Source organism: Sesamum indicum, linkage group LG1 (genome assembly GCF_000512975.1).
Source record: "Sesamum indicum cultivar Zhongzhi No. 13 linkage group LG1, S_indicum_v1.0, whole genome shotgun sequence".
Lineage (NCBI taxonomy): Eukaryota > Viridiplantae > Streptophyta > Magnoliopsida > Lamiales > Pedaliaceae > Sesamum > Sesamum indicum.
Window position 1 is genome coordinate 15,296,451 of NC_026145.1, and position 24,344 is coordinate 15,320,794.

At 36.4% G+C, this 24,344-nt stretch overlaps 2 protein-coding genes across 2 annotated transcripts; both read right to left on the reverse strand.

The window, feature by feature from the left end:
* Positions 257–6,650, reverse strand: LOC105168800 (cell division control protein 2 homolog). Its single transcript, XM_011088956.2, has 9 exons — positions 6,577–6,650; positions 4,692–4,714; positions 4,418–4,602; positions 3,194–3,317; positions 2,163–2,336; positions 1,081–1,244; positions 909–996; positions 773–826; positions 257–654 (listed from the first exon to the last, which is right to left on the reverse strand). The coding sequence occupies exons 2-9, from the start codon at positions 4,698–4,700 to the stop codon at positions 580–582; spliced, it is 873 nt and encodes a 290-aa protein (XP_011087258.1). The 5' UTR covers positions 4,701–4,714; positions 6,577–6,650; the 3' UTR covers positions 257–579.
* Positions 7,847–24,312, reverse strand: LOC105168808 (clustered mitochondria protein). The gene is made up of 29 exons (XM_011088967.2): positions 24,159–24,312; positions 23,225–23,465; positions 21,752–21,813; positions 21,341–21,530; positions 20,922–21,062; positions 20,620–20,776; positions 20,284–20,477; positions 20,071–20,172; positions 19,033–19,168; positions 18,815–18,943; positions 17,927–18,323; positions 17,442–17,546; positions 15,845–15,963; positions 15,290–15,398; positions 15,038–15,199; positions 13,596–13,724; positions 13,345–13,515; positions 13,094–13,180; positions 12,351–12,485; positions 11,902–12,057; positions 11,753–11,821; positions 10,915–11,073; positions 10,416–10,472; positions 10,287–10,327; positions 9,995–10,114; positions 9,263–9,572; positions 9,071–9,178; positions 8,899–8,970; positions 7,847–8,637 (listed from the first exon to the last, which is right to left on the reverse strand). Exons 2-29 carry the CDS (start codon positions 23,457–23,459, stop codon positions 8,188–8,190), a joined length of 4,302 nt encoding a protein of 1,433 aa, XP_011087269.1. The 5' UTR covers positions 23,460–23,465; positions 24,159–24,312; the 3' UTR covers positions 7,847–8,187.

Here is a 24,344-nt window from a genome sequence, read left to right on the forward strand (position 1 = left end):
AAAATCAGGTGAATAATTGATGAACAATTCATAATTTAAATAAAAATAATGAATAAATAAAAAATGTGAATTACTAAACTATTTATCTACAAAATTATGAATATTTTGGATAAAAATAACTAATTAATAATTATCTAAACATAAATAAAAATTTAAAATATTTTCCTAATGGCAAAATGAAATTAAAGAGGCTACCCAAATATATGTACTGTATTTCTGTTTTATTATTATATATATGTACATATGGATATGGCAGGGTAAGTATTTGTCCTCTTCAGTCCTGTAAAGAATTTGTCAAACAAACAGTTAACATCACAACTGGAAAGCATGCACCGACAGAATTTTCATTCCAGTACCAAGTACGAAGTGGACTGTAAAGGGAGCCCAATGGTTCATGAAATGTCAGTATGAACAACCTAAGCAGATTATGTGTTCCTGCTCAGCTGGCCTACCTACCTCTCACACTTGATAAGAGTAACAAGCACCATTGTTTTTATGTAGGTTTACTCACCACCTCAACCATTTCAATGTGTGATCTATGATCCATCTGTTGGTTGGAAAGTACATCTCTAGTCATTTTCATGGGTCGAAGTAGGGATGCTTTAGAGCAGCTTTTGCGGTGATTCTTCTCCCTGGAGCCAGACAGAGCATTTTCTGAAAATTCATGAATTTTACTAATTATATAATGAACGATTCACCCATTTTCATTTGCCAGTGCACCATAAGTTCAAAGCATCAGTTAAGGAATCATTATGAGCAAAAATTCACTCACCAAAAGAAGGTCGAATCCTTCTGGTTCAAGATCAGGAAACATTTCTCTCAGCTCCTGCATTGTAAAGGTTAGCAGATTACATTTTCATCTCAAAGGAGTTTCAACTTATGCACAGAGTTTCACCCCCATTGTGTACCTTGCCATCGGAGTTTTTATGATAGGGGAGCATCGGATACATCCCAGTGATTCCAGGCCACATTTCTTCAGTGGGAGTTCCCAGGTATCTTGCATTGAACGAAATTATTATAGTCCGTTTGATCAGAAACGAATAAAGAATTGAAACACAACTCAGCTAAGCCATGTGACACCTGAAAGCCTTGGCCAAAATATGAAGTACTGTAGGACCGTCGAATAAAGGCGTCCCTGTCAACATCAGAGCAAATATGCAGCCAGCTGACCATATATCAATTTCATAGGAGTAGTCAGTGGAGCCCATGAATAGTTCAGGAGCCATGAACCTAATACTTGTTGGCTGCAAAATGTGCAGATTATCAGATGTAGAAAGAGGCATCACTTCAAGATCGATGAGCAAATTCTAACTAAGATAACTGTAGAATGGTAAAAGGCTGCTATATTTCTCAAACAAATCATAGTACACAATTAACAATAGAGTCATGATTGGAGACCACTATGTCTGTTTGTTATAGTTTGTCTGCGATTGATAAAAAAAAATGTCGTTAAAATTTGAGCATTCCACTTCAAGTTGGAGTATATATATTACAACCATGCTTTGGCTCTAAGGCCTTAGTGAAACATCTGCCATCTATTCTTGAGAAGGTGTAAATGAGGTCCTTTTTGATGAACCAAATAAAGTAGCAGTCAACTTATAGAGAGTTAAAAGTAATTATGCAATTAATGACGGTAAAATCATGGTAAGGGGGTATTTGTCTATCATAATTTGTCTGCCACGGATAAAGAAATAGTGGAAAAGGCCTTGGACACCATGTAAAATGACGAAAGGCTTCAAATATTTTCTACACCACCGCAGTACAAGACCGACTTCTACATAATGCAGAGATTAAGGTAAAGTACAGAATTTATAATATAGTCACGGTAACAAACTATTTTTGCTTGTCTGCCACTAATAAGAAATATTCTGGAAAAATTTCAAACAATAACATATTTCATATAAATTTATGGTAAAGATTTATAAGTCCTGTTTGTCTGTCATTGTTTATCTTCTATGCATGGCATTTTGCCTTACATCAACAATTACGCTAAAAATTCAAGAAAGAAGTAAATCCATGCTTACCTCATAAATGACAAAAATGAACTATACACGAACATTGTAGCCATATTCGTGAAGTTGAAAGGAACTATTGCTTATTCCAGCTAATATAAACAGCGACGCAAAAAACTCAGGAAGGTTGTTGAAGCCTAAATGACGTACCTTAGAAAGATCTTCCTCAAATGAACTCCCCAATGCTCTGCACAGAGCAAGGTCTGCAACCTTCAAATGCTTTGTGTCAATATCTACAAACACATTCTCTGGTCTCAAGTCGTGGTGCACAGTCTTATGAGAATGTAAAAACGCAAGTGCAAGGAGGATCTGTTGGAGATATTTCTGCAAAAAAACAGTATGTCAAAAGGTCAACATGTTCTCCTCTTCTTGAAATCCAAAAGTAGCAGATATTTATGCTAAGTGGCATATATGGAAAGAAGTATTCTTTCCTTGTTTGATGAGAGACATGCTTTAGAGCATAAAACATGCAACAACATCTACTGCATCCCTTCCAACAATATGTGACAGAATTGCAAACAAAAAACAAAAACTAAACCTTTGACATGACTTGCTGAAGACTACTAAGACTAGTAGCATATGTAATTGTTGCAGTTCAAGGATAAAAATGTTTTATTTGCCAGCTTCTCAAGAGAGAGATTCCATCATTTGTCTATGTCACAAAATAAGTTGAAAATTTTAAATCAGGCATATCAAACTCGCAGGATGCTTCTAATGTCTTTGCCTACTAACAACGTCTTTTCTGTTTTTGCATACTGCTTCCAGAAGTCATGATACACAAACCACATTTTCTATTCTCTGGTATATATTAGAAAGAATGTGTAAGCACAGTACGTATTTTTAACTCCCAACATTAAAATCTACATGTTCTTTCACGGTAACTTGTCGAATCTCCATCCTAGGAATGAAAAAGAGAGCATTTTACGCTTACCTTCTAGGCCTACATTAACCCAGTCTACATAAAAATAGCAAGTCAACAAACACAACGTAAAGTAAATAGACTGCTGCTCTGCCATAGCAAAGAAAATTTTATGCTTCCCAAAAAGAGAACATGGTGCCTGCAGCCTGATCCAACATGGGCACAATAGTGACACATGCATCATTGGGCCTGCTGCTTCTTTAGATTATCTCATGTTTCAAGTTATCATCAGCACACATTATACACCAAAGAGCTCACTTACTTTAACGGAGTCAGGATCAATGCCTATCTCAGAAACAAATGATATGTTCTGCAACTCCCTGCCCAGACACTCATACACGAGGAGAATGCCATTCTCAGTGTCAAAGTTTGTCACATCTAGTAACCTGTCACCAAAGTTTTCGGAAAAGCAATCCAGTTAGAATGTGCAATGGATATTATTGTGACAGCTAAATGAAGGAGATAAGAATATTGTAAAGAAACAAGATTCCATTTGAATTTGACACAAAGTGAAATATTGAAGGGATACAGCTACAATGATAAGGTATAATGCCCTTGATCGTGATCTCTCTTTCTCTCAGAGGGGCACTGGATTCATTCATGGTTTTTCTGGATCATTTCTGCCATTCGATACTGATGAAGAAAAATAATCCACAAAATCTAACAGTATGCCTCCATTTTACACTTAATCTTCATACATAAAGAGCGCTATTATTTTTTGTCAAAAAAAGAAAGGCAGGCAAGAGCGCCTGAGTTAAGATAGAAATAGTTTCTTTTTGTCTGAATGAGTTTGCAGTCTTCTGTTTGCTATCATTATGTGTAACCAACTGCTTAATAGAAAGTCAAGTTAGTTCAATGCAAGCAAACTAACCTCCAAAAATAGTCACCTCGATAACTTCTGGGAAACTTGAGTCCCTTGTACTATGGAAAGCCGATGACAACATATATTTTGGCAAAAAAGGGTATAACTTCCTCCTGTCTCCCATTATTATGCGTCAAAGTTGACCATCACTTCTAATTTGCCACATTTCAAAAAGTTATAAAACTGAAAGCTTATTACCCGATCTGACCAAATGAGCAGCAGATATAGTTTTATGCAGCCAACGTATGAAGCAGGAGTACTGTGTTTTGAAACTGCAAAGAAGTTACTGCCCTCAAGTATGGAAAATAACACTTAAAATTTTATTGATCTAACCAGCACATCTTGAAAGATTAAATCCTTCTGCAATCATATTATATCCAAGCTTATCCTTATTTAAGTCACTTTTCTCAACATGAACTTCCTTTGACACAACTATGAAATACTGTCCAAAGGTTCTTAAACTGTATACATTTAACTGTGCATTAATAGCAGCACACACACCTTTTTTATGTTTCTGCTTATGAGAGCTACATCCATAGTTTATACACCATTAAAGCATGCCAATGAAGTACTTCAGTTCAGAAGCAATAGAAGTCATATCTAGAAGAAACATATTATGTGTACCTGAGGATGTTCTGGTGCTCTATCTCTTGCAGAAATGAGATTTCTCTGATAAGATTGGTGGGAATACCATCCCTTTCACCATGAAGTCGCACCTCTCTCAGTAGAACTGGCTCGTGGGTGTCAGAGTGGAAGCCACTATAAATTTCTCCAGAGGCTCCATACCCAATACACCTTCTCCTTGTATACTAAGAACTCAAAAGGAAGATCAAAAACATGATGATGGTTAAGGAAGGATCACTAACAAATAATAAAAAAACTGAAACATGATATTTACCAGGTCCATTTCAAGAGCCACAGCTTCCAGCCAAAAGTCAACAGGCAAAGAAAACAAGATCAGAAAGAGAAACTTGGAGCAGTATGTAAAGGATCAAATAAGTCGTACGTAATGGAGAAAAGACCAAAAGTGGTAATTGAATTCTTAATTGATTCCAAAAAAATGGCCAAGAACTTGTGATTTATCAATATTAAAAACAGAAAACAAGAAGAAGATGTATTTTGGCACCAAAATTTCAACAACCTAAACTTCAATTCCTTCCAAAAGAAAATATGGCAAAAATCATTTTGACCTATTGGTCTAATCAAGCATCAATGAGAAGTACAAGCACAAGCTATAAGAGAACATCAAGTAAGAAGGTAACATAACAAAGATTTGATATTTACATATCCCCTTCCTGGCTTATACAAGTTGTCTCAAGGAAATAAAAACCAGCCACTTATACGAACTTATCATATTTAGTAGGATTTGTTCGATTGCTACGTGCATCAAAAGAGAATTTAGTTTCTCTGACTCAAACAAGTTTACTGCCATCCTTTGCTGATAAATTCATCAAATGGCTAACAAACTAGAAAATGAAGATGCCTGTAGCAGTTCAAACTGGTCTCTGCTAGACTTATGCAATGGTTGCTATACACACATGCTATGCCTTAAACCCAATAATGACTTATCCTTTTCTTTTCTTCACTTCAGAAAGAAAAACTCGATCAAAAATAATGAAGAGACAACTGATATAATGTTCCACAAATTCTATGCAAAGCTGAAAAACAAAATTGATTATACAGGTAGTAACAACATTATGATTCTTTTGAAATATGGTTGAGTAATAATTAGGGTAATGCAACTGAAAACTCAAATGTGTTCTTGTCATTAGCAGATGCAATGAGAAGCAATATGACCAATCGAAGGCTAGAAAACAACAAAGTCCTATAAATCTATTCAAAACGGGAAACTTCAGAAAAGATATACCAAATAACAGCATTACAGGTTACTTATTGCAAAACTGAATAAAAAGGTAACAATGTTTGTAAAAAGAAATAGAGAAGTGGTGTTTTCCTAAAATAAGCCAATCTGCTCTTGTTTTGACCATATCACCAGCTGCAAGATGAGTTTTCAGGTCTTTATCTAAGTCAGTTGTTCCAAAAAAAACCATGCGAATCAAGCAAAATAGAGAAAGATACAATTATCTAATCATTAACAGAAAATACTTCCTCACCATCTTGAGTTTGTGCATGAATAAACCCAAAACATCCAGAATCATAGCATGTCAGTATCATTGGATTGTAATTATCGACAGAGAAATAAGACTTGCATTTGATAACAACAGCCAATGGATCAAGAAAAACCAGTCCGCTATCTACTGAATCCAAACTGAAGAAATTGATTACTATATTACTCTGACATTCCTATGAATCATATAGTTGAAGAGGCAAGTAAAAACCACTAGAAGTTTCAGAAAAAAGATAAATAACAGCAATTGATCTCCTTCGGTTTTCCGAGAATTAACTGCTATTCAAGTACAATACCAACAGAAACAAATATTCTGCATCTCAATCTGTACAGAACTAAAGATTTAAGCAGTGTGTGTGGACTGTGGAATAGGCACACTAACAAAATACACCGTCATAGTTAAAAAGAAAGTCAAATAATTACCTAAAATCACTACGAAATTCAATGAAAACATTGTTTCATGTAGAGTCTGCTGAAATCAAGCACAGGTGAGATCATATACAAAATTGACGCACATAATCAATTTCTACAAACTCATACTAAACGTCTATGAAATAAAATTCCTTAGAAACACAAAAAAGACAAATGAGCGTGCATACATACACACAGACTTCCTCTGTGTGTGCGTAAGAGAGACAGAGAGGTAGGAATTTACCAGAGAAGGAAAACCAAAAGACGAAGCTCCAGTATCGCTCAGGAGAACGTCTGATTCGTGAGGAAAATGAAGTGAAAATTCAGTCTGGAGAATCCTTATATAGGGGGGAGGACGGGAATCTTTCACTTCGTTTACGTTTTAACGGTTTTTCCCGCCCAACTCAGAGCCAACCCCTCTGCGTGACGATCACGTGCAAAGGCCAATATCACGTGCCTCCCCCCTCTCGTTTATTTAACTGAAAATCACAACAGATATATTTTTTATTAATTAATCATATCAAATTAATTTATATTTTCCTATGATATGAGAATAATGTAAAATAATATAATAAATAAAATATTACAAATATGAAATTATAAATTTCATTAGTGTTAAAAATTATTTATTTGAAAACTCTAACATCAATTTAGGTGAAAAAATTTAAAAATAAATTAAAAATAAAAATTTGAGTTAAGATTATTACAGTAAGAGTAAAACAATTCAAGTGGAAGTTAAATTTATTTACAAAAAAATCAAAATAGCCAAAAATATTCTCGAAAGTTTTTTTATAGTAGTTCGAGAAATGTCTAAAACTCCTTAAAAGTATTTTTTTTAAATTAAAAGTTGAAAAGCAATTTTTTAAAGCTCTCAGAAAAACTCCATAGATGTGAGTGTATAACTTAGTTTTGTTAGAAACAGGGATCACCTACTTTCATACATGATAAATTTTTTGTCGCAAATGAAATATTAACATCGTGGACATAATTGCACATTCTGCTGCGTCCCAATCTTCCTTCTTTATTTATTAACTAAATGTGTGATATAATTGATGCATATGCGCCAATGTTTACAAGTTATTATTATTGTACTATTAAAAAGATGTATTATTTGTGTTTTCTTTTAATAAATGAGAAAAATAATATTTTAATATATGAAAATATATTAGTTAAAATAAGCAATTGAAAGAAAGAAGGCAAGTAATTGGGTAAGAATGAAAAATACATGGGCAAATGAACCTTTAGGTGAAAATACTAATGAAATAATAAATATGGATAGAACAAAGACATGAAAACAAAAACAAAAAAAAAAAGAAACTCTTTGATTATGAATTTGATAATAATACAAAGGGAATGCATCAAGCTTACAATGCTAATTCGAGAAACTTTTGGTAAAACATGATAATTAAAAGCAACCAATCATTGAACTCGGCCAACACATTAACGAAAACAAATTTTCACTTCCTAGAATAATATTCACGACTCACAATCATTTGTAATGAGGGGGAGAAAGGTTATGTAATAGTCTCTGAAGAATAAGTACTTCAAAAAAATTATCTAAGGTCCCAGATAATGACAATGTCAGAGCAGAAGATATTTTCTTCTGTTGCCTGCTGCTAAAATAATAATACAAATAATCCTCACACCAGAGTACATGAGTGAGGAATTCTCTCTAAAGCAAAATTCTTATGATCACATTTTATTGAAAGAATATATTACAATGTTACTGCACACAAGGGCAGAATGCAACACTAGGGCCTGTCATTCAATTGAGGCTGTCAAAACTCTTCCAAATCCAACACCTACGCCTACCAAAAAGAACCAAATGGGCTTGAAAGACTCTGTGGCTGGAATTTCAAGAAGTAGCTTTGGCTTTCGTTTTCGACTTCTTAGCATCCAAAGAAGCCAAGCCTGGTCCTAATCCAACTGGAGCCTGATTTTGCTTATCAGGTTTGCCTTGATCCTTTTCGGGATCCGGCGCTCCATTTGAAGTATGACCATTGGTTTCTTGCTTCTCTCCTTCAGTTGACTCATTTGCAGCATCAGGAGTCATACCCGAGTTTATGATGTTAAGGAGCTGGGTAAGTGGTGGAAGAGCCTGTACAGGAACACCGTGGGGCCGTATCAAGAGACCCTTAGCTGCTGCTTTTTTCCGCACTTCTGCAGCAGCTCGAGCTGCTCTTTCATCGACACCTCTCCCTCTCGGAAGGGCTTCACCAAATGATTTGTTTGCTGAGGAACCAGAACCGCCAGTGCTCCCGGCCACTGCTGCAGCTTGAAATGCTTGTATCAGGTCTGGATGAGCCTGGTTGAATATCAAGCAGTAGAGAAAAATATTTTTAAGATAACATAACTATTATGAAAATAGACAGACAGCTCGAATTCATATCAAAAGAAAATGACTGAAGAGTTGCCAATACAATCTTTCCATCATCTTAAAGAAGTCAATCCATGTTTAGCCAGTTGAATTTCAAGTGGAAGAACATCAACTTATTTTAGTTCCTTAATGACCTTTAGAAAAAATCGGGATGAACTTGGAATGGACTTCAAGAGATGTCATAAGTACCTTCAGAATATCAATAGCTTTTTGTGCAGAAGCAGCATTCAAAGCCTGACCTTTCTGCTTTTGTGCATTGACCTGGCAAATAGAAAAGAAATGGGAGGGGATTAGCGGGCAAGGAAATGTATTGATAAGTGAAAAACAAAATTTTCCTCAAGCGAATTGGATAGAAAATTACTTGCAACTCGCGCATCTTAAATGTCTTCATCCAGTTCTGAGAATCCTTGGTCCTGGAGTCGTCCTCTCCAAGTTGTTTTACAAGAATATCATATGTTTTCTTCTCATGCTGCCACATAAAAGATCAAACAACATAAAGGAAAGCACCACAATCGTTAATTCCGAAATGAAATAATCTAGCTTTGGTGCATACCTGGTGAGAAAGCTTGAAGGCACCCATACAGTTAAACGCAATTGCCAAAGCATGGTAGCAAACTGCAGTTTGAATATGCTCCTCTCCCAGCAGTCTTTCATTCTTTTTCAAGGCTTCTTGCAAATATCGAAGGGCCGTATCCATCTTTCCAATATCTTGATACATCATAGCAACATTTATAAAAGTAGCAGCAACATCAGGGTGATCTGGGCCGGATGATAAACTTAAAAGGAGTAATGCACGTGACATATGACGCAATGCCAGCTCCGTCTGGTTAAGACCATGATAAAACAGAGCCATATTCCCATAGCTGTAGCAAATAATATGCTTTAGAGATAACAATAATATTTAAACAGCAGAAGAGGTGACAAAAGTTTCATGACTAACACGAGAGCAGATAACAGAAGCAGCATGATCCATACACAGAAACACCCCCAAGTGCCCGAGTTTACCAACTTATTCATCCGTGTTCTCCTTAAGAAACTAAAGATCCAACTCATGATTGGGTTGAGATGAGGTTTAACCCCAATCATCAAGCCAGATGTAGCTCTTTGTATTTCGACACATCCCAGAGCCTTAAACTCTTTTATTGGCTACTAAAGTAACTAGATACTACAATAGGTCAACTCCAAAGAACAGGTGAGCATAGTAACTCAATATCTGTTGTGCAGAAAATTTAATCATAACCCATGTCACTGAAAACTGAAACAAGTAGAGGAAAACTGTTCGTGCCTGTGAGCTGTGTCAGGGTGATCGAGTCCAAGGCATCGTTCATTTATGATTAGCTCCTTGTGCTGTTGCATTATTGCTCCAGCCATATCTCCAGCATGATACAAGACCATGGCCAAGTAGCTGTATATCAGAGTGAATATTTAGAATAAGCTTTAGACTAATTAAACAAGAAAGGGAAAGCCCAAGGTTTCAATGCCTAGGAATAGTAATAGTAATTCAACAGTCATCGTGTGAACTATGTAGGAAAAACAACAAAATCCTGATAATTTTACAAGCCAGTGTTACAAATTACCGGCAACAATTTGCAACTTCTCGATGCATTGGACCAGTCACCTGCATATTTTTTATCTGCAGTTAGTTGCATGTCCTAAAATAATGAAAGCTAAGAGCCCATACAAGGAGTAAACATTGTTAACTGCACCTGCTGGAGAATTGTGAAAGCTTCAGAAAATAACGTGTATGCCTCACTGAGCATTCCCTGAGAAAAGCAATGAAAAGCTCTTGAATAGCTACTATGAAATTTTGAATAGTACGAAATAAAAGCACTTGAATATATTGTCAAGATCTTCAATAATTTTGAATAAAAGCTCTTGATATGAAATAGCTACTACGAAATTTGTCATCTTTTGGGGAAAACATCCAAATTCTAATTTGCTGGCCCTTCTAGGTCAGGTATAGATTAATGTGATATCAAAATATATCTAAAAGGTCCATCGATATTCATATTTTGTGTCATATACAGGTAGATACTTGAATGAGCTTGACAAAACCAATGAACTAATATTTATAGTATATTTATCCCAACATTTCATCTGAACATACCATCCTCAATCAAAAAGATCAATGTCAGACTAGAACATATGCATATGTTTACCTGGTACAGTAAAATGAGATAGTCTAATTCAGATAGTAATCCATACCTCTGCTAATTGAACTTTTCCAGTTTCAACTAGATCCTTTGCTTCCGAACAAACTGGAATGGAATGCTTCACTACTGGTTGGATATTCAATATATCTGAAACTTGGAAAGGTGCCAGAGCATCAAAATCATATTTGCGAGCAGCGATGGTGATTCCAACCTGTCAAGGGGACAAATAATCATGCGAGAATGAAGTGTTAGGATAAACTTCAGTGGAAAAACATGCATGCATAAAACCTGAAAAACTGGAATTTTAATTTTTAGTGGCATATAAAAAGCTCAAATGAAAGTTAGATTTTCCTAAACACACAGTACCACAATGCCTCACAAAATCTCAGAGTAAAACATGTCAATGTTGAGTGCCATAAAGAATGAAATAAACCATCTTTTGCTGCAACACACTAGGCCAGACAGTACATGATGATTTTTAGAAATTGCCATTATTTTCTTTCCCAAGTGCTAGTTATGAACTTCAAGCGCTCAAGCAAACCTAATGAAGGCATACTTGTGGCTTCCACATTACATAAAATTTGCCATGTCCAAGCAAAGAAAAGATTTCACACAGTGATGTTAAATGATGATAGACCGATTGAGCACATATATAGACAGATTATAGACCCATGCGAGAGAGTTAAATAAGTAAAATAAAGAAAAGTACACAATCATGGTTTGATCCGAACATTACTTGATTCACTTATTCAGAAAGAGAACGAGTCAAAGCATGTGATTCTCACAGAAAACACCTACATCTCAGGATAAAAATGAAGATTAGACAGATACATTTAGTTAGTCGTTTTTCCTTTTCTTCTTTAATAAAAGATTAGAAAAACAAAAGCTACCTTTTGGCAAAGATTTCGTATAACTGAAACTTTTTTCACCCGCTGCCTTGCATCCTCTGGCAACTCAAACTGCAGAAGAAATAATTTCAACAAAATACTCGCGCAGCTCTTCCAGAATTCTTAGAATAAAGTACAGGCAGTAACCTGACCTGGTATTTGAGTTTTGCAAATTCTTGAATGTCAGACCATAAACTATCAGAGGTGATACTCAAATACAAGGACTGCTTCTTCCTCACATATCCCCCATTTCTTAACTTATCTTGTCCCTTGGAAGACTTTCCAGAAACATGATGTCCTGAATGAACCTGCGAAATGTGCATGCAATGGATCGGGATTACATAGAGACAATATAACATGACATGCCAAATTACAATATGGATCCAACTATGGTTTTTCCAAGTTTTTGCATCTGTATCGAATTTCGACATACAATAAGATCAGTATTCTCTACCCTTTATTGCATCTAAATACAAAGAACATCCATCAGAACATAAAAAACAGCAACAAGTTTGCAGATCAATAGAGAAAAATATTAACATGAGATAACAGGGTCGAAGGACATTCAGAATTTTTCACAATTTATTTTCCACACTAATACCTTTTTTTGGGTTTTTGAATGTGAATTATTTGCAACACCTTTAACAGAAACAGCCTGAACTTTTCCCACGAAACAGTTGAAAAAATGTGAAAGTGCAAGCCCAAGATCATGATCTTCCGTGTCTCTTAGAATATCCTGCATGTCCCAAGAAAAGTGGGCAATGAGTCGGCAAATCTCATTACAATGTCAAAAAATTACATATTAACAAGCTTACAGTAGTTTAAGTAAAGACCTTTGTTTCACAACCAATCAAAAGGAATCACATCAAGTTAGCACAGATATAAAAGAATAAATGAATCTGTCGTACGGTACCCCACAACAGCAGCAGCTCAAGTGAATAACAAGTGTGTCAAAGAAAAAAGTCCAATATATGGGGCAGTGCCTTAAAAGAAGGCTTCCTCCAATCTCCAATGAGAAATGGCAGCAACAAATCATTGCTTCAAAAGAAATCAGGGATAGAATAATTCAAATTTCACCAGATACTAAATATGATTATGATGTAGGGCAATCCACAATGTGATACTAGATATGACAATCTACAAGATAGAAAGAAATAGGCGTGAAAAAGAAACCATGATGAGCAGTTCAGCCGAAAGAAACCATGCACTGAAAAAAGCATGATTTCGATTTTAAGATTACTTCCACCGATTTGGGTAATTGAAGAGGGGATCACCTAATCACGATGTTAAATTGTCAGCACATAAATTCTGAAGTGGCAAAGTGCTCAAAAAGCTGTTAGTTACCTTAATAATATGCTTAGCAGATCTGACAATGATCTCATTGGAACAAAGATCCCATAAGTGAGGCATATGTCTGGTCCCTTCAGCAACCTGTAAAACAAACAGATGAACCATTGAATGGATCAAAAACATAAATAAAACCAGGCTTTTCAACCCACTACATAAACTTGTGATTCCAGTTCTGGGTATAGCAAGTATATCAGAAATATAATGTCATGAAAGAGTTTTACAACCCATTAAGAGCTAATACTTACTTTTCCAATATAACGAACATTAATACCATGTGCATGGAGTGCATCAGTCAGAGTTTGTCCATCCATTGGTGAAACTTCAAGGGTACAAAGATCTTGTATGAATTTAGGAAGTACAACATCTTTAAGATATAGACTTGCTTTCCGCACATTTTCCTCATCTGTGGCGATCTCCTGGAAAATATTATGTTGAAAACTTAACAAGGAACTTCCTCAAATACAAAGGACAACTTCCGAAAGGTGACATATGCTACCTCTTCATTGCCAGCTAGCTTAAATTCAGTAAAAACATTAGGATTGAAGAGGATCTCTTTGCTTGTATCTTCTGTCTTAGAGCGAGAACCATATTCTTGCAAGTTTTGCTTTTCACCTTTCTCAGCGTCCTGTGAAAGTCCACTAACAATCAAATGTGGCCCAAACTAGGTGAAGCAACAACAGCTTTTGACAATATGCTCATCCATACATCACAAGGAATTAAAAGTTACCCTCCAACAACAAACACCACTCTAATAAAGATTAATACACATTGCACAGGCCACGTGGGTGAAGATAACATACAATCAATTACACAAATCAATCCACTCAAATATCTGATATTTCACGTTCCCAGAGAAAGATAACATCATTTCTTGCACTAATGAGTGTGTTGAGGGTAGAAAAAGGCCAAGCTAGCCTAGTCTTGCAAATTTACAACTCAGCCTGTTAATTGTTGTGAAGAGATCAGGTCAACTGAAAAGAATCAATCTCAAGGCAATCTCGTTAGCTTTTCTGAGCTCTCCATGTTTACAATCAGTTTCAAGTTCGTCAAGAATGGTACTCTAGCTTGCCCTTAGCATTATAGTTAACACTTAACAGAATTAAGCCATCAAACTTCACAGTTAATTAAGATATAAAAGCTGACTGTAACCTTAATGATCAAATCAAGCACACATGAGATAGACATATAGAAATCAGATTGGAAGTTGCATTTTCTTATTACTTGTAGAATACAGCTGGCTGAGGAAGCCAAGTGCAACTTCCAACAGCCAGGTAAAGTTCCAAATAAGAACAGCTCATAAAAGTGGATAAACAGCTTTCCAGCCTCCAGCAACTAGCATAAACTTCTTAAGTTCTAAATGTAGATAACAATGCATCCCTACACAATGTATATACACAAGCCAAATTCTTAGGCTTCTAACCTTAAGCTGTAATCCAGCTCAGTCAACTGACTCGTAAGAAATAAAGATCGCCTTTTACGGGTGCAATTTCTGAATTTGTTTGACCAAAAGAAAATTAGGAATGAACCTTAAAATGGCTCTCTTGCACATAACATTCAATTGAAATCATTCTTGCAGCATGAGTTTCTTTTTTTCACAATTTAGTATGACATGGGCATGCACAACAGGGTCAAGCCTCTTTTTCACAAACTTAACTACAGTTACAGTACAATCCTCAAATTGGAGATCCTTCAGATATCTAAAAGAGTAGGTGATGCACTATTACTTATAGACACCAGACTGCTAGGATGCACCGACAACTTGGTTTGTATTTCTATCCTAAAAGAAGAGATTCTTCAGCATACATGGCAAGATAGGTGGTTCAACACTCACATCAATACTGAAACTGCAAGAATAGCTGACTTTTTTTTACAGGAGACTTCTTTTTCTATAAAGCTATATTACGTCAAAGCATCCAGAAGTTATCTCACAAGAACTACCTGTAACTGTGTCTCACTTGTTGTTGATGCTACATTAGCTGCTACATTTGCATCAGGTTCCACCACTTCTTCAGCACTACTGATATTCGAAGAATCAGAAACAACAGGATTCTCCTGTTCTTCTGGATGACACTCGTTCTTTGACATTTCAGCTGCTTCAGCCTTTTCATGACAAAATAACAGTAGTTAAGATTCTGAAATATCCAAAAACGGTTTATAAGTGATATTTATACTTAGGAAGTTGAATGTTACATGGCAAAAAGCAGATATTAGTTCAGGTCTCAAAATGCAAAATCTGGAGCCTGATCCAGTATAGTTTGCATCGCGAGGTGTGACTCTCATCAAATCCAAAAGATAATGCCTGGGTAGAGTACAATGTAAATACTATTAAGAATGAGGCAGGAAAAAATTGCAAAGCTGCAACATGTTCAGCGAGTAAAAGAGAAGACCATGTATAAGATGGACAACAATTTACTGTTGTTGGAGACTTAGCCAGAGTTTTCAACACTACAAGATTTAATAAAACATGTTGCAGATGAACTTAAGTAGAAGGAAAAAACTTTGAGTGCTGAAGCATGATGCAGTCATAAGGATCTTTCTTAACACCCATTTGCCAACTGAAACCAAATGAAGAGATAGCTGTATGTAGAAATGCCTGGTTCAGGGAAAGTGCCATTGTTCAAAGTTCATTCTCTGGCTTTGAAGGAACGGCGGATAATTAACTTGGGAAACAGAAAAGCAGAGAAGAAAAATATCCATGGGAGCTAATTACTGCATTTACTGGAAAATATGAAAGACAAGTTTCACCTGTCATCACTGCCGACAATGCCTTTGCACTCAACTGGTGCAGCTAGCTTGAAAACATTACCAGATCCATCTAGCACACTGTGCTCTTTCAGATGAAGACGTTTGGCAGCTTCCAGTACCTAAGATTATCATACAAGTCAGAATTACTGATGGGGTCAAGAGTTGACCAGAATCACGAGAGACCCATGGTACCACAAAATAAGTTTCTTAATCCTCACAAATAACATAGTCTCCATAAGCAGGATTAGAAGACAAATTGCACTTCCTTCACTAATGACACAGATTCACTGCCATTCTCACAGAAGAAGACTTAGATTAAATTGTGGTCATGACCAATATATTGACAAAAATACCAAGAAAGAGACAGCAATTTTTAACCACCAGAATGAATAGTGGCAATGACCTGAATAAGAAGATAGATTGTGATTCTTTGACTTAGGATTTGGTATTTCACTTCATGGTTACTCGCAAGGCACCCTCGAAATAAGCATCAAGCAAAAGGATTTGATTAAGAGCTAATGCACACAATCACTTGAACAAATAAAATTATGGATAAGTCTGGTTTCACTCTCCCCAAACAAATTGGGTCTATAAAATGAAAACATATATGTTTTTCTCATTTTCTGAAGTTATACCTGATTTTTATTAAAACAACCCTATTTGCAAATCTTTCACCCAATTTTCAGAAAATACTCCTTATTTTCTAATCAAAAACAAGTCATCTCAAAATTAAATATCAATCAACCCGTTAGCTTAATTGTTCAAACTTTTCTAGACACTAATTCAAACACATTTCGTTTCAATACATCCATGAAGAAATCCTTCCAAACAGTCTCAAGAATATTTTCACAAATGAAAGTGACAATGAGTCCAAGCACAGTGTACATCTGAATTCATTGGTGCCTAAATTATGGCAAGTGCCTTGTGTCCTCCCTTCTTCCCTACAACCTCCAAAAAAATCCCTTAGAAAAATCCAGGCTATGCTATCCCGTTACATTTATGATACCAAAAAATTCTCTTAGAAAAATCCAGGCTATGTCACTGATGGTAAGCACTCCCCCTGTTACATCTATGATACCTGAACATAGAAGCCTATGCTATCCTTCCAACAAATCCAGGCAAATCAAAACCAAATTCATTTCACTATCAGAAAATGGGACTAGTCACTAGTGTAGCTTCACCTACAACATAACAATATCTAACTTGCAAGTCAACTGCAAATGAAAATTTCAGATATAATTTTTTCATCTGGCATAGAGTTTTGTTGGGTTAAAAAAGGAAATAATAAGTAAATAAGAGCCTAGCCAAAAATTTAGCTCTATGTGGTTCTCATAACAAATAATGACCCTTCAGCATCCCATGCCTAATAACTAGGAAGCTGAAATTATAATGCTACAAAATCATTTTTGAGAGTAGAGTAACTTTTGGAGTAAGTATGATGGAGAATTTCTAGTTCCAATGACTCCCAGAGACGGTGATGCAAATGGCACTAAATATAAAGGCATGTCTAATGAAGATGGAGAAAATTTTCAGCAAACTCTAGATAATTCATGTATCTAGACGCATTTATAGTAAAATCAATCAACTCATTATGTACCTTGGAATGAAAATCTTCACTCCAGCAAATTTTCTTGCCGTTGTCGACAGAACCATAGAGAAGGGAATCCGATTTATCACCCTGAAGAATTCCTGGCAACACACTCTGACAGGAGAGGAAAAGTAAGCAAATCAGGTTGACCCATGCCACTTGCTTAGCATATTAATTACCTAATCATCCCTTGATATAAGAGTAGCAAGAAAAGCTTAAAAAGAATTTGATCAGTTGGTCATTTGAAACGGATTAAGAATCATAAACCATAGGAAAGGATTGATGCAGCTAACACAGGCAATGCAAGTAGAAGAAATAGAAAAGGATATTAATGTGGCAAAATCTAGTGAGTTTTCATAAATGCAGAGTTTAAGAAGATACTATACTTTTCTTGACCATCTAGCTGGGACTTTCTATTATAGTCAGGTAGCACATCCCCAAAGTATGAAGAGACCCATGAATTATATTAAACACAAGTGTAAGCAAACGTGCACCTGAGCTACCACTCTGTGACCTCTATAATCGATTATGGCCATGGCAAGATTGTATAAGCCAGGAACATCAACTTCCTGGTATGCCTTGGTGCCTTTCAAGTCATTGTTTGCACTTGCATATGTGGCTTGCTCACTTTCGGCCAACTGAGCCTCCGCAGGCACATCAGGGGATAATGCCTCAGTGCCAACAATATTTTCCGAATTTTGAACAGCAGATCTATCCATATATGAAACTCCAGAAGCTCCTTGTGGCAGATTATTCTCCGACTTCTCTGAATAATTCTGTGGTGAGACTGTCCTCTGGAGTTTAGAGTTTTCTTCTGATGCCTGCTTCCGTGACAATTGCTCAAGCTCCGCATCAACAGCAAAACTAAAGAATATGTTGTTATGGACATACCTAGAAAGCACCAAAAAGAGATATCAGTCAAGAAAAGTATACAAGAAGGGGTAACAAGGGAAACAAAGTCGAAATGTCAAAAGCAGGAGAGACAAATCCCTAAGGCTGCCATGGAAGACTTCACAAAACTCCAGTCAGAAAACTTTTGCTTTCCATATGAAAAGGCAGGTGGATATCATGTATAAGGCGAAAGGAAAGAAAGAGAACACATAAAGAATGTGGATTTAGCAATAATACATTGTACAAAATTCAAATGCAAACTGACAAAATCCCCTGTTAACAATCTCAGTGATCAAGCCCAAATAGGAGATTTGCTATTCCTATGCCATAATACGCCCTTAGTTTCTTTACCAAAACACAAAAAGGATTTTGGGTTGGGGGTGGGGTGAGGGGTCTACGGGGGGCAAAAACATATTCCATGGTTGAGAAAGAAATGATGGTGACAATGAAGTTCATTGAGAACACATTGAATTTTATTGAAGTATACTCACATATGAAAGCACTCAGGATCAGTTGGATTTATAGGTAGAATACATCTGCTTATCACTCCAATAGCACCACTGGTTGCTGCATCAACGAAATCAGAAGTTACCTTGTATAGAGCCCTATCTCTCAAGATCCTACCAAAAATGTAAGTGTCAGTAATATAATATGAAGATATAAGCATGTATTAATCTTGGAAATGATGCAAAGAACCAAAAAAGTACACCTTTCCTGATGAGTAGCATGCGGGAATTCCCGACAGGATTGCAACTCTTCATTCCAATCTCTCTGCATGCCAATCAGCTCACTTCCAAAGGAAAGAGTCAAAGAATTTTCTGCTCTGGCTGCATCACGCTTGTGATCTGGAACCACCATCATCCGTTAGATGGTTATCAGAATACATAGGTAAAACGTGAAGAAAGATGCAAGATATAAGAGAAGGCTGGTTGAGACAACTCCAACGGTGTTATGATAAATCCACAACATGCCAGAAAGCAGGATGATTTAAAAGAAAATACAGATAATGTGTTCTAGTCGTTTGGTCAAGGAGCCTCCATCTATAAGCAAAGATAATTTCCACTAGAAACAAGATACGATAGATCCATCTTTGACTCTTTTTTTTAAGTATTAGGTCTTGACATGATATAAGTGTATCTATAGCAACTAGACATAATTACTATGTCTAGTTAAACCCTCACCTAAACCAAAGGTAACTTAACTCAGTTAGACTTTGTTCATTATATTAATCAGGCAATTTTGCACAAGGAAGGAGATCTCAAATCGTGCAGAATGGATGGTATGAACTCATACTGTAGACATCCTAAGAGCAAATATAATATGGAATTTGAATATCTTTGCAAGGAAACACTAGACAAAGAATATGGCAACATTAGCAAGCATTTTGTTAGAACATTCTGCTCCAAAATCTTTAACCAGAATTTATAGATAGCTGATAGTTACACTTTTCAAAAGAGAAGGAGAAAAGAAAGTCCTATCATTGGTCTATTTTTGTCTCTTTATGAATTCATAAGGGGTGGCGCGTCAAGACAAGTGAAGGGTCACCAGTCCGCAAGTGAAACTTCCTCCAATCAAAAAATGAGAAAGCTTAAGTCCCATGAAGAGGTTCAAGTAATGGTACCAATGAGCCAGAAAAGATGCTAACTTGAACACCATCTATAAATACAGGAAAAGTTAAAAAAGGGGATATAGTATCTCTCATGCAACTATGACCCAGACATCAGACTGCAGAATGATGTAGGCATACCAGGAACAGGATATAAGCCCAGCCATGAATTTGGTGGCAGCAGAGATTGGACATTTTCGAAGGGATGGGCAGAGGCCTTACGCTCCAATATTTCACGAAAAGCTAGGAACATTAAAACACAAAGTAAGTGATACAATAACAATTAGGATAACTTTTAACAGTCGGATCTCAAAATATTAGTCGGGCAGAGGTTGCCAAAATTTCTGCTGTTACCTTTCTTGAACTTAGGGCTAACTTTCTGTAGAAGTCCAACAAGGGATGTTGCTTCTGATGCAGCTTTATGTGGCCTTGGATCAAGAATATTCCCTGTGCTCGAGTTAACGTAGAAGGCTTTTGTTGTGCCCGTGATACAATATTTATTTCCTTCCAGTGTTACCACATCCAAATAAATCAAGTCTCCACAAAGCCTGATGAAACAAGATAACATTCAGTAGATTAGCATGATCTTATGCCAACAAACTAAACAAAGAAAACAAAATAGACAAATTGGAAGGGAAAGGTTACAGGAAGAACAAAATTTTCTAACATATGAAGATCATTGAAAACAACCTTCTGTGGCTTGGAGGAGGATTGAATGAAGAGAAAACAATACTTTCTACACACTTAATCTCTTTGGATGAGGGCGACAATAAGTTAGTGAGTGAGCCACTAACATTCTCCATAAACCCCAAATTATCAAGTTCTGGGACTTCAGCTTTTGCAGCATCTGCCATACAGACATAGCAGGACGGAGTTACAATGTTTCTCAAAAGAAGTATCCAAGCAGGAAAAAACAAAATAAAGAGAAAAGTAAACGAGAAACAAAAAAAACAAAACAGTAAGCAAGCCAAGATAAAATGGCAAATCACAACCTCCAGTATTTGCAGCAGCAGGTTTCCCCGCTTCATGTTGTAGGGCAAGCATTGTGGACAAAGAGGAATGTAATGTTGAAAGAGAAAGCAACTCTCTAGTTCGGTGAACATGAGCCCTGATGGACCGATCATCGTATAATGCTGCAAGGGATAGCCGCAAGTTAGTCTATGAGCAAAAGTCACAAAAATGTCATGTTAAACATTATACTGAACTTTATTCTCTTTCACAAAAACTGCCTCTTGCAGCATATGATGCATATAGGTGGTGCAATAAAATCAATGAATGATTCATGAGAGCACCCTCGTCCATGCCGTTTCACTGAAGGGCATTCACAGACTACCAGTAATATGAAAATGGTCAATTCTACGCAGTTGAGTATCTCAGGGAGGAGCAACCAAGTAAAGAGGATTAAGCTTACCAGCAATCATCTCCAAAGAGCAGCTGTCACTCGTAATATCAGCAACTTCAGATATTTCATTGTAGTCTTCTAGATGATGAACTGAACCATCCTTTGTGTGTAGTAACAGATCATAACAAGTAAAATAACATGTCTCTGGGGCATCAAGAAGAAACTGCCTCACGTCCATTACAGAATCTCCAGGACTCAACTGCAGAAGGAAATTAGTTCAAATCCATGGATCAGCAGTTCAAAAACTTGCTAAGGCACAGAAAGAAGTATCAAGACCAGCAGATAATTAATTAAAAACTATAGCCATGGAGTTCTGGATCAGCTGACTGATAGGAAAACATCGGAAACAAGATGAAGCATAGCAAAGATTCACATGTTTCATGTTCCCAAACTATCAATTAACTCATAGTCTCAGCTTACCTGCAGCTCGAGCTTCTCCCCTCCTTGTGTCTTCACAGAGACAGGATAAAGATGAACATCAGCTGCCATAAGAAGGATATACTAATCATTATGTGTATGTTAACGTGTGATGTGAAATGCATGTTAACGTATGTTTATGCTCCATGCATGAATATGTCCACATATTTCCGAAATCAGATTTAAAATTGATAAGCATCAGTAAGAAAGAAAAAGCTGGAGAGGAAGAAACTTTTTCAACCTCGTGTGCATTCAATAGTTTGATCTTGATAACGAAATGAGTATCACAGAATCAAGTGGTTCTTGCAAACAGTAGCAAGCAGGCAACTAGAGATATAGGAACCAGAGAGCCAGTAAACCTTAGCAACAGATAGCACAAATGTATCTATCAAATGGCACAATAAATAAAAGGAAGTAAACTGAAGATAGTAACAAATGATGGGCATTAGTATTTTTATCAAAATCAACAGGTTTAATATTATTTTGTAAGTTTTTGGCCAAAAAATCAGGAAGAAGGACGATTATAGTCAGAATTTTAGTGAGAAAATAATTAAAAACATTTATTTAACAAATTGTGTTACATAATAGCAAGAAAATTTTAGTTATGAATGATATTTCCACCATAACAAATTAATCGACAATTTACCAAAGTTTCAAGTAGAAAAACACAAAAAACGTAATTGACGGACAGAGAAACTGGCACATTTTAGGGTTTCACTTCAGGTTTGGTTATTTCTTATTAAATTAAAGCCCAGCCATGCTCCTTCATGCTAGGTTTCAGCCAAGCGCATGGCGTGCCAGGCACCCCAGAAAAAGGCGCTGTAGTGCGCACCATGGCTGCGCCAGGCAAAGGCCCAGCCATTTCTGGAGAAAGGCGCTGACCTCTTGACTTTTGCCCGAGGCGCCCTGGCGCATGCCATTTATGACTATGCCTTGCATATCTAATTGAGGACAAGCTAATTATTTAAATTACAGCTACCAACAGGGCGGAAAATGACATTTCCTGATTTTACCAAAGAAACACATAAACACAAAAATTAGCACCCACAACAGAACAATGAAAAAGACCATCAACACGAAAAAGAAAAAAAACAAATTACAAACAGAATGCACTAGCCAGATATTACAGTTCACTTAACGAAGAAATGTGATATTAAACACACAGATCAGGAACTTGGGAAGGGAAAATAAGAAGATATATTAGAAAATTTAATTTGATAGAAAACTTTACAGTCAATTCATTCGTCCATGCAACCAAACATAATCATAATTATTTTCTACTTCACATGCTAAGAAATGGACTCAAAGCATGAACTGTTTATCAAAATTTTACGAGTTGACTACAGAAAATATTTTGCAAATTTCTTATCTGCCTACTAAAAATGGGTATAAGTATATAATGAATCAAATGCAGCTGAACTTCATTATTCTATAAACAGATGGAGCAAAAATGAACACCATAAATTCCACTTCCACCTTGTTTAGCCGGATGCTGGTTGGATGCATTATCCTGGTCTTTCACCTCTGACTTTGTGTCATTGGATTCGTTCAAGCTCGTATCTCCATTAGCGTGTATGGCGCTGGAACTACCATTTGAGGGAGCATCAGAAGAGACAGAGTGCTCTGATGAATTGACAGACTGCTCCGATGAACTAAAAGCACTTTGCTGCAACCCTTTACGATTCCTCCCCCTATTTGACTTTCCCGCCATTTTTATCTGTTGTGTCGAGAAATACACCCAGTAAGAATTAGAAAAAATAAAATCCACGGACCCAGCTAAGAGTCATTTATTTCAGCCCTAAAAAATTAAATGCATGATCAAGAAAAAGAAAATGTGCACATTTTGGGTCATTGAGGTCAGACACTGTGTTGCCCTTGGATCAAGAAAATACCATGATATAGGAGAAAAAACAATAATGAACTGAGCATAACGGCTCAAACTTTCCCTAATCCCGTAATCCACAATCTTTTCACCAACTTCCAAGTAATAAACCATTTTAAACTAAACTAAATACATCAACATCTTTGGCTCTCTCGGACAAACTGCAAACATTTCAGATTTTCAAAGCACTAGAAAATGAATTCAAGTGTAAGCCCATAACCAAGTCAAATGGGTTATGTCTAACATCAGCAAAAATTCAGCACATAAAAAGGAAATATAACAACAAATGAACCCCAGGTAATCATCCGATGAAAATCCACAAGCTTTATTAAAATCATAGCATAAAGAACAATCACTTTCGAGTCGGCTAACCACCAAAAATCCCTCGCTATAAACAAAAACATAGGTGCATAAAACATGTAAAATACGCAAATGCAGAGAAGTATACAGAAATCTCATAAATAATCGTGTGATGAAATTCAAAGCCGGCAAGCGTGGTGGTTCAATCGTTTGTATTAACTGTACTACCTGTGGAAAACGGCGAGAAGCGCAGGGTTACTGTTTGATTGTATTGTCAGTGAGTGTGCGGTGTGTGGTGTTTTTGGGGTTCTGAGGGCTGGGGTTTTATGGAGGCAGGGGAGAAGGAAGGAGTAGAGAGACAGAGTGGTTGAGGGACGGCGGATTTTTTGACCCGTTTTATAGTAACCCATTTTC